This window comes from Alligator sinensis, unplaced genomic scaffold, assembly GCF_000455745.1.
Source record: "Alligator sinensis unplaced genomic scaffold, ASM45574v1 scaffold1322_1, whole genome shotgun sequence".
Taxonomy (NCBI): domain Eukaryota; kingdom Metazoa; phylum Chordata; order Crocodylia; family Alligatoridae; genus Alligator; species Alligator sinensis.
The window spans coordinates 2,292,267-2,302,975 of NW_005842116.1; the positions used below are offsets into that span (position 1 = coordinate 2,292,267).

At 55.9% G+C, this 10,709-nt stretch overlaps 1 protein-coding gene across 2 annotated transcripts in view; it reads left to right on the plus strand.

Moving 5' to 3' along the window:
- The first annotated feature begins 6 nt into the window (after window positions 1-6).
- ETNK2 (ethanolamine kinase 2) overlaps window positions 7-10,709 on the plus strand; it is a 15,448-nt gene continuing 4,745 nt past the window's right edge. The window contains exons 1-6 of one of the 2 annotated variants that reach the window (XM_025205497.1): window positions 7-108; window positions 5,937-6,196; window positions 7,866-8,003; window positions 8,912-9,054; window positions 9,207-9,290; window positions 10,435-10,602. In XM_025205497.1, coding sequence (XP_025061282.1) covers window positions 5,967-6,196; window positions 7,866-8,003; window positions 8,912-9,054; window positions 9,207-9,290; window positions 10,435-10,602 — 763 coding nt within the window. In that variant the 5' untranslated portion in view covers window positions 7-108; window positions 5,937-5,966. Of the gene's footprint in view, window positions 109-5,936; window positions 6,197-7,865; window positions 8,004-8,911; window positions 9,055-9,206; window positions 9,291-10,426; window positions 10,603-10,709 lie in introns of those variants that run through there. The other variant, XM_025205498.1, reaches the window with a different exon arrangement.

Genomic DNA, 10,709 nt, shown 5'->3' on the forward strand with positions numbered 1-10,709 from the left:
CTACGCTACCTGGGCATCGCGGTGGACGAGGCCGACCTGCTGCCCGGCGCGCTGCGGCTCCTGCGGGAGCTGCGGCCGCACTGGGACGCGGAGCGCGTGAAGACCAAGGTAGGGCTCGCGGGGTGCCCGGCTGCACCCCCGCCGCCAGCTCTGGCCCCTCTGGGCACCAGGATCCCCTCCACAGGAGCACCTGGAGGGACCGGGCTGGGTTTGGGGGCTGGTGCCAACCCCGGGTAGGCAGGGGAAGGGGTCGGTGGGGTTGGCACAGGGGAGGGGGCACTTGCAGCATCTGGCCTCAGCCCCGAGCACCCGGTGCAAAGAGCGAGACCCCTGGAGCCGTGGGGCTGGCAGGGAGCTGCGGGACTGGGGAAGGATCAGCCCTGGACCATCGTGGAAAATGAGGTTTGGAAGGGACCTGCCGAGGTCACCCAGTGCAGCCCCTTGCTCCAAGCAGGACCAGCCCAAACAAATCTCAACTCTGTCAACCCTGCTGCAGGGAGCCACCGCCAACGTGCAATATTTGCAATCTCTGGGTTGGAGAAGGCCAGGCACCCTGCTGCGGTTTGCAGCCTGGAGGCCTGGCTCTGCTCTCCCAAAACGTGTGCGTCTCCCCCCGACACTGAAGTTTCCCAGGGGGGCTTCAGTGTGTGCAGGATTGGGTCCCTTGCTAGGCTGGGTGGGCTGGGGAAGTGGGGCTCCGTCTCTCGAGTGGCAGTCGCGTTCGGCTCCTGGGTGCGGGTGGGTTTGAGTAGCAATAAAAGTAGGGACAGGCTGGAGGGCATGAAGGTGGGATCAGGTAGGGGCTGGCTGGGCGTCAGATTTACTTGCCCTGCCTTCGTAGGAATCTTCACAGGATCTGGTGGCCACCTACATGTTTATCAGGGGTGACCACCAGTATCTGGGGGAACGTTTGTTCACCAGAGCGCCCCGAGGGATGACGACTAGGTCGAACGGTCATAAACTACGACAAGACCGTTTCAGGCTGGACATAAGGAAGAATTTCTTTACTGTCCGAGCCCCCAAGGTCTGGAAGAGCCTGCCACCGGAGGTGGTTCAAGCGCCTACATTGAACACCTTCAAGAGCAAACTGGATGCTTATCTTGCTGGGATCCTATGACCCCAGCTGACTTCCTGCCCTTTGGGCAGGGGGCTGGACTCGATGATCTTCCGAGGTCCCTTCCAGCCCTAATGTCTATGAAATCTATGAATGTAGCACAGGGTTTTGCATCCCGGGCAGCTGTGGAATAAAGAGCTGTCCAGAAGAGCTCCTGCCCCTCGCAGCCACAGAGCACCCTGGCACACCCGCTCTTTAGCACAGCAACCCCAGCGTGTGCCCAAAAAGCAGCAGGGGACACCCCATTGCCCTAGCATGCTCCTTGTGCACCTGGGGACGCACTTCCGCTCTTGATCAAATTAGAAAGAGAAACATGCCTCGTCTTGACATCTTCAGCGTCCACCTGCAATTGGGCCTGGGTGGGCGGGAGGGAGCAGCAGCTGTACTGGATACATTTCCGCGTGTGTCCTGTAAGGGAGCACATTTCCAGTGTGCCTGGAGTGCCATTAAAAATGTATTAATAGCCAAGTGTAATTAAATACAAGAAGCTGCATGAAAAGAGACAGGAAAGGGCACATGCTAATAGGCAGGAAACTCGGAGCTGAGGCTGTAAACTTTTTTGGGCTGGGGCTGCCCCTTGTCATGTGTTGGCACAGCACCTGGCATGGGCGACCTCTCCTCAGGGAGGACTTGTGCCTTCCCCAGCTGTACTGATATCAATAAGGCTTCATCAGCCCCTCTCCTCCAGTGTGTCCCTGCTGTGGTGAGGGGCTCTGATCCCCTGCAGGCCTTCTTTCCTTGGAGCTAAGACTGTGGTGCTTTGGATGGGCTGGGGCCGGGGCTCATTTGGAGTGTGTTGCTCCAGTGACTTGCTAGAGCATGAACAGGCCTATGCTGTCAGGGTACAGCTACTGCGTGGCAACACTGCAGATGTCTGCCAAACCCTCTGGCCCCCAACTCTGAGGCCATCTAAGAGCAGTTCACCTCCCAGAGTGAGAAAGAGAAGTCTGTAGGTTGCTCTGTAGCTGCGACGACCCCAAGGAGCTGGCCCCACATCCTGGCATCCCTTAGATGCGGCCACGAAAGCATGTGGATGCAGGAGTGTCTCGTGGCATCTGTCTCTTAGCGAGCGAGTGAATATCCTGTTGCCAGAGAAGCGTGCGCTGCTCCATCGCGTGATGAGGAAAGCGAGAGCGATGAATCTAGAGGGAAGCCCAGTCGAGACTGCAGTGGGGGAGCCGGGCTGAGCGCCGTGCCTTCCAGACACCTTGATCATGGCAGCCAGATGCCTCTGCTTACAGAGCTGTACATCTGGCAGTGGTGACAGGAGCCTCGTGGGGTGAAGAGTGGATGTGAGAGCCCGTGTGTGGGCAGGGATTGCTTGGGATGTGGGTGAGAGCAGCGGGATGTGGTATGCGGTCGTGCTGCATGTGCGCTGATGGGGGAGCAGGCAGCTGTAGGTCCAGTTGGGTGCTGAATGCGCAGGTGGGTTGAGGCAGGAGCAGATGGCAGGTGGGAGCCGGGGGATCTGTGCCTGTGTGTGCACATCCTGCAGTCCCTGTACTAAGGGGAGCCCAGCATCATTTCAAAAGCTTGGCAGCACATGGCATGCCAGCCAGTACCAGGGCTGCTCTCTGGGCCTGCAGGGAAGGATTTGCCTCAGTGCAGCACAGCCCTCCTCCATTCGGCCAGGTCTGTGGTGACTTTGCAATGCTACTGCTCAGAGCCATGCCTGCGTTCAAAACACCAAAACCTCCGGTCTTGCGTCTTTGACTTTATTTTTTCTCTCCTCCTGGCTGCAGTAAATCCCTCCTTTCTACTTGCCCATCCACCTTATGGCAGAAATACTAGCCCCTGTCGTCTCAGTAAGGTATGTTGGACGTTTCAGGCAGGGATGGTGAGAAGGCTGTGAGCCTACTGACCACGACTAGCTGTGCAACTGATACTCTCATCTTCTGGGAATGTCTCGGGACATCCCTTGGACAGCTGCCTGTGCCTGGAAAGTGGAGAAGACGCTGTCTGTGCAACCAGAGGGCTCCCGCTGATGTGCGTCACCAGGGAGTGACGCCTAAGCTGCTGGGAGCCAGGACATGGCATGCAAAGAGGATAAAGGCCATGAATCTTATTCACACCTGGGGGAGAGCTCCAACTGGACCTGGTGAGGGGAGCTTGAGGTGGGGGTCAGCTTACAAGCCAGCACGGCTGGGCGAGTGGGGACTGCTCAGCACGGACATCTGCCAGGGATGGGTTAGCCATCGTGCATCCTGCACCTGTGCAGGGGGTTGAACGAGATGATCCCTGAGGTCCCTTCCACCTCTGTGGTCCCACAGCCTCCTCCAGTCTTGCAGGGGGAATAAATCAGCCTCACTCCACTGGCTGAAAGCTACAGGTCCACTGATTGTGATGAAGCTGCCTAGGATTTGGCCTGTCAGACCTGCAGGGGTAGGAGGTTGCAAAGCCAGTGCCATCCAGCTGTACCTTATGTTGTTCCCACTGCAACCCCTGCTCCCCACAGGAACACATCATGCAGATGGCATGTCACTGCTCTCTGCGCCCTAGTTGGACCAGTACTCAGGCAGCACCAGATAGCTGTGTTTGGGCAGAGAGCTACCTTCTGAGCGGCATACGAGTCTGAACCTCCGTCTCTTAGAGGAGGGCTCTCTCTGGGGGGCACCTTGCCCAGCCGGTGCCTGCAGCCTGAGGTGTGAGCTGTGGTCTCCCCTCTTTGCATGAGGATCCAAATCTCCCAATTTTGATGCTAGTAAAATGGTTTCCCTGGGAAGCTGCCTTATCCCAACAGGAATGACAAGTCTCCTCATTCCCGCACAACAGGCCTGGTCTCTCTTCTGCACCTCCTGTACTTTGCTGTATGTCTGCTGAGACCATGAAGTTACTCCTGCTTATTGCTGATATTGTAAGGAACACAGATTTCATAGACATTAGGGCTGGAAGGGACCTCTCAAGATCAATGGATCCAGCTCCCTGCCCAAGGGGCAGGAAGTCAGCTGGGGTCAGATCCACATGAGTCATGGAGCTGGGGTCAGATCCACATGAGTCTCAGTCACAGCCCTGCTGTCCTGAGAATGGGACCGGGCATGAGGACCAGGCTGGCAGAGGGCTGCTATCAGAAGCCTTCAAAATGAGGCCAGCTGGTCATTTTGGGGTTATTAATATGACAGCATGTAGCAAACAGCAAGCAATGCTTATGAAGTGCCCAGTGCTCCAGATTTACCGAGCATTTAGTCGGGATAAGTGCCTGCTCCAGGGAGCTGCGTAGCCTTGTTCCAGGCACTGACATGAGCCTGCTGTGTTTCCTTTTGGTGCCTGCCCGTCTCAGTGAGGGAAGTGCTTGTCAGCCCACAACTTCCTGGAGTTGCCCCCTTGAAATACCCCTCCCTGCATTTGCTCCACAGACCAGTGCACATAGGAGGGTTCACGGCAGAGGGAGCTGGGGCAAGCAGAGGCCTGGCCTGGGACAGTGTGTTCCTGCAGCAGGGGAGGGGGCAGGCAGGGGGTACTCCATGTGCTCGGGCACCCGGCCAAGCTCGGGAGCAGAGAGAACAAAACCCTGTCTCCATCTGCGGGGAGCCATCAGTACCGTGACAGAGGCGTCCCCAGCAGAGACGTCTCCGCTGCCTGGTGCTGCGCGGCCCCACGGGGCGGGTTTGTTTATTTCACTTGCTCCTTGCAGTTTTTTATGCCAGATCCTTTGTGCTGCGTGAGGGATTCATCCCTGGGTTCAACCCCTGGGAGCCCCCGACCCACAACCTCAGCCCAGTCCCCTCCCCTCCCCACCCCAGCTTGGCCGGGGTCCCTCACCGGCACCTCCGACGTGCTGAGAATTTGGCCCCCTTGATCCTTGGCGAGCCTGGATCGAGTCCAGCCTTGGAACTGACCCTGGGGTCAGACCAAGTCCTGCTAGAGTCATGCCGCTCTTGTTTTAAGCTTGGGTTGTGTAGTCAATGCACAACACATTTATGCTGAGACCTCCCTACCTCATGTCGCCTGTGACTGGAGCATCATCCCACCTCCCCTCTGTCGTTTTCTGCTCCAGCTAAACCCTGAGTGAGTCTGGCCAGGCAGCCCAGCCCAGCAGCCCCTCAGACTGTTCCTGCTGCTCCTGTCCTATGCACTGGCCCCAGTCCCTAGCCCTGTTCTGGATCACCGGGATCCCTGCCATCCCGTCCGTCGGACCCTCCGGTCAGACACATCCCCCAGGAGGGCATTAGAAACCACATTGATAACAGTCGTGCACTGAGATGAGCCCTCAGGAAATGTGTGCCGTTCCCTGCACAGCAACTGCTGAAGTGTGCCCCTTCCCTGCCACCAGCAGCCTCCCTGTTGCTGCAGTGCATCTTCTGGGCGAGGATGAAACTTGTGGAGTCTTTCACAGCAGCGCTGAGTGGGTACCAAAGCCTGCCAGCTGAGACCAGCAGCACTGGCTCCCAGCCTGGGGCGGGGACTTGTCTGACCTGCCTCACCTTTGCCAGGGCCTCTCTGGGCACTGCCCAGATAGCAAACTGGGGTTTCCTAGGGGAAGGAGGGACTGATCACCCTGCACTCTCCATCCTCAGCCACCACTTCAGCCTGGCAGGAGGGGCAAGGAGAGGAAGGACAGCTCAGAAGGTAGGGGCTTTGGAGAGCTAATTCCATGCAGTGCTTCGCTACAGGTTTCCTTTCTGGCCTTGGGCATGTTTGTTGTGTCTTTCTTCACTTCTCTGAAATGGAGACATGAATGTTTCTTGGCTTGTAGGGGTGCTGGGCATAGGCGTGGTGGCCAGGGGGACAAGGGGTAAGGTCCACAGATTCTTGGCCACCCTCTTCTCTCCCCATGTGGCCATGAAGGTATCTACTAATGGCTTCCTCTGCCCACCCCCTCCAGCTCTTCACCGATGGCATCACCAATAAGCTCATGGCCTGCTACGTGGATGAGGCGATGGCGGACGCAGTCCTGGTGCGTGTCTATGGCAGGAAGACGGAGCTCTTCGTGGACCGAGAGAGCGAGCTGAGAAACTTCCAGGTGCTGCAAGCCCACGGCTGCGCCCCCAGCCTCTACTGCTCCTTCCAGAACGGCCTGTGCTACGAGTTCATGCAGGGGATAGCGCTGGGCCCCGAGCACGTGCAGGACCCCCAAATGTTCAGGTGGGGGCAGTGAGGCCATGTTGCCTTTCTCTATGGCTGCCATGGGAGGGGAGAAGAGCCCACGGTCCAATCCCCGTGCCACTGAGGATGACTCCCTTGGGCTTGAAAGCTGGCCCAAGAAGGGCAGTGGGGCGCGGCTGGGAGGGGAAGCAGAGAAAAGGCAGGTCTTGGTTGCTGAGATCTTTGGGGTTCAAGGTTTGGCCTGATTTTAAACTGCAGCCTCCGCAGAGCAGGGGAGAGCTCCCCTCCCTGCCCGCTTTGAGAGCAATAGAGCTGATGGGCAGGGCGTCACCCTCGGGCTGCTTCATTCAGGTGCCTAGAGGAATCCTATTCCCGCTATGCCACCCCCTGGCTGAGAAGGCGGAGGCCATGAGGACTCCTCCCCAGAGGAAATATAGGCCTGAATGGGAGGAAAGGAAGGAATCTGCCTGATCAAAGACACTCGGCCTCTCTAAGTGAATACCCTTGTGAGGTTGTTTCCAAGAGCCTGCCAAGCTGTTTTCCAGGAGGGAAACGTGGCCTTGGCCCTGACCTGAGGGGAGGCAGCATCGTTGCTCTGCAGCCAAGAGACACGATTTAACCCCTCTCCCCAGTAGACTGGGTTCTCTCATTACAAGCTGTAGCCTAGGTACTCCAAAGGGGCTACCAAGAGTCAGGCTTAGGGTGCTACAGAGAATGGGATTTGGAGGAAGCCAGGCCCGAAGTGGGAATAAGGTGTATATAACCCCCATGCCCTGAAAAGCCCCGTACTGGGAGCTGGTATGTGCCTGCAGCCAGAAGAGGGCTACTGCAGCCATAGAAACTCTGGTGGGCTGTGCACCCAGGGGAACCGGGGCAGTAGAAGGGGCCTGTCCCCCTTCATCATCCTGCACTGAAAGGTGGGGCTGCAGGGGCAGAGGAGACAGGTTTAGCATTCTGCTGCAGACCAGCCTCCCCTTTGGAGAGCAGAGCTGGTGAAACCCCAGGGTTCCCCGTTGTCGATGAATGCAGACACCTTGGGAATTTGATGATTCATTTCAAATCAGACTGAAAACAAAACATTTTTGATGCTTCCCAGAACACAAGAGCCTTGCTGATTTATTTTCATCTTTTTTGTGTGTGACTATTTCTCTTCTCAGATTCTCCAGTGATGCTAATGGCAGTGGTGCCAACAGTTGTGACATTTGGCGTGTTTCTTAAAACCCCAGGTTCTTGCATCCAGAAACTGAACGAGAATCCCAGCCTTATTTATCTGCATATTTAATTACTGTAAAAAGCCAAGTTTCTAGTCCTCCTGGACTGGAAGAATTTGAAAGTCTCAAGTTAGGAGAAAAGGAGCCCAAAATTGATTGGCTTAGAAAAGAAAAGCAGTAGGGTTTGTTTTTACATAAAATGGCAAGATTGGCCTGGGCACCATCAGAGAGTTTGGCCCATTAAGTCTGATTTCTTTCCCCCAGACAAAACCTTGGAATGTCCTGAAGGTGCAGGACTCATGGGGAGAGCAGACTTAGCTGCCATCAGCATGAGCTGGGAGCATCAGGCCTTGATTTTTTGGTGCCTTATTTGGAACACCTTGGAACAGGTTTTCAGATGGTGCCAAGCACCCTGGCACCTGGTGGAACCAGTGAAGTCTCTAAGCTTAGCCCCTGTTTTACAAGTTCACCTGTTTTATGCGTGTGATCTGTTGCAGGCTGATTGCCCAGGAGATGGCCAAAATGCATGCCATCCACGCCAATGGGAGCCTCCCCAAGCCCAGCCTGTGGCACAAGCTGCACAAGTTCCTTTCCATCGTGAAAACGGAGCTCTTCACAAAGGTATCCAACCCAAGGTAAAGGCAGAGGGGGTCTAGCAGCATCGCCCCACCTGGGCCATCCCAGGGCAGCTCTCACGTGTCCTTGTAGGGGCTCCACTACAAGCCCAGGCAGTGGGTTGGAAGGGTGACACCAGCCAGAACCTGTCAAGAAGTGGAGCCAAGACGCGCGCCCCTGGCAAAGCCCAAGATTGACCCTAAGATCTAAAGTTGAGGCTCAAGCCCTTTACAGGTGGGTGAATCTAGAACATGGCACAGCCCGGGTCTGGATTCACCCTCTTGGATGTTGCCGGTCACATTAAATAACGAAGGTGAATAACCTAGATAGCCAGCAAATTATTAACTGTGTTACCTTAAAACTTGGCTGGACTCAGGAGCCTTTGTTAATACACGCTGCACATCCCGCAGGCTCTGCCTAGACAGCATGTATTGAATGATTGCTTGGATTTAATGATTAACCATCTCTGGCTTTGATACAGTTAGGTCTTTTTGAGGTTATTAATGGATCACGTGCTCCTCTGTGTTGTTAAATCCTGTTGGGCTTGTGGCTTGGGGGCCTGGGGCTTGGCTGTAGCGGTAGATGAGGTGTGCAGGCTGGAGCTTTGTCATTCTAAACCTTTCAAAGACTGTAATCAAGACCTTGTGTCAGTGCGTTTGACTGTACTGATCACAGGGAGACATGGTAGTGAGCAGAGCACTAGGCTCCCGGCCCTGTCGTCAGGGCGTGCTGCTCTCTGGGGCCACCAGGAGCTCTGAATAGCCCCTGAAGGACACGAGTCTCCAAGGGCCACCTTGGCCTTGGGAGCCCTCCAGCTCGGACCCCTGGCTCTCACTGTGCTTTTACTGTTATGATTTGACCGTGCTTGAAGAAAATAAAGGAGGCTTGCTGTGCATGGGAAAGACATCGCTTGCTCTTCCTCCCCCAGCCTCCATCAGGATGTGCCCAGCCTGGAGGTGCTGGAACAAGAGGTTGCCTGGGTGCAGGAGTATCTGTCCCAGCTGGGGTCCCCCGTTGTGCTCTGCCACAACGACCTGCTTTGTAAGAACATCATCTACAACGAAGCCGAAGGTGGGTTCTGGGCTTTGCACAAAGAGGGCTGTGAACGCCTGGGGGAGTGCAACCCTTACCCCCATAATGCTGTTCCAAACACAAACAGGCTGATGGACCAGAGGCTTCATTTTGGCCTCTGCTTTAATGGCTCCTTCCTTTGGCTTCTGCAGGGCACGTGCGGTTCATAGACTACGAGTACACAAGTTACAACTACCAGGCTTTTGACATTGGAAACCACTTCAATGAGTTTGCAGGTGAGCAGTCCCCTCAGGCCCTTTCTTACTTACAGGTAGCGGAGGGTGCTGTTTAATTGCCTCATGAATATGCATGAGGGAACTGTGGGTTCAATTCCCTCCTCTCCCCAGGGAGAGCCTGAAGTGCAGGTTAGCAGCAGCCTCCGTTGGGAGCGCTGGAGTGTAATTACCCAGCAACCTCGCATCACTCTGCAATTACTGAGTGTCTAGACAGGGAGCCCTGGCGTGCTGTCTGCAGTCGCCGCAGCCTTCTGCTGCACTCCCTGCAGTCCTCGCAAGCTAAGCAGGGATGGAGAAGGGGTGGGGTAGCCCTTGGATGGGAGACCTCTGGGAACTGCAGTGGACAGTTCAGTGTCTGGTAGTCATCCCTCCTGTTCTTGCAGGACTCTTTGACTCAGCAGAGGGGCGTTGTGCTGGAGGATGGCACCAGCACCTGTTGGGGGAGGCATTGACCTGAGCTCCTCTGGGCTGGAGGTCATTCAGGTTGCCATGGTGGTTTCATGGGGTCACTTCATTCTGCCCTAGCTGATTTCCTAATGCAGGGCTGGGAGCACGTGGCAGCTCCAAGCTGCTGAGCAGAGCTCCTGCATGCTCTGGGGTGGCTGCCAGGTTTGATAAAAGGCCTGGTAGATGTATCACGTCCTGGAGGACTGAAGCTTGGAGACCAGTGCAGACTGAATCCAGACTTGACCATAGCGGAGCACAGCTGGGACCTCCTGCCCCCTGAGATCAGTCCAAATGATAACTCACTTTTAAAATAAGAATTTCCGTAGGGAGGGTTTCCCTATAGAGAGCAGGAAGAGTTAGGAATCAGCACAGATATCACAGGAGAAATGACAGTATAAGAGCCTAGGTTCCGCACTTTGCTCTTGGGTTTCCCCGGCCCCAGGTCCCAGCAAATCTGCAAGACAGGGTTGTGTTAGAAGCATATGGGATCTGTATCCTTGCTTCCCCTGCTTGAGTGGGTAGCAGTAAGATCTCCCACTGGTGCTGTCCTGGATTGGGGGAGTGGGCATCTCTAGAGGGCTAATGGAAAGATGCCCTGGGATTGCCCTTTTCATGATGCTGCTTTGCCCCTGAGACCCTATGGTGTTTTTCCATCTTGCCATCTCCTCATTCCTGGCTCCCGTTGGCAGGGGTGAAGGAGGTGGATTACCGGCTATACCCCAGCAAAGAGACCCAGCTGCAGTGGCTGAGGCACTACCTGCATGCCTACAAGCAACTGAACCAAGAGGACCAGGGAGGTGGAGGGGGAGCCGTGTCCGACAAGGAGCTGGAGACCCTCTATGTGCAAGTGAACAAGTTCTCCTTAGTGAGTACGCCCTGCACAGGCAGGGGAGGAGGGTAGGATGGACCCCTGAAGTAAGGGTGTAGCACGCAGGAAGCCTGGCCAGGTGTGCTTCAGCAGAGCCCAGCAGG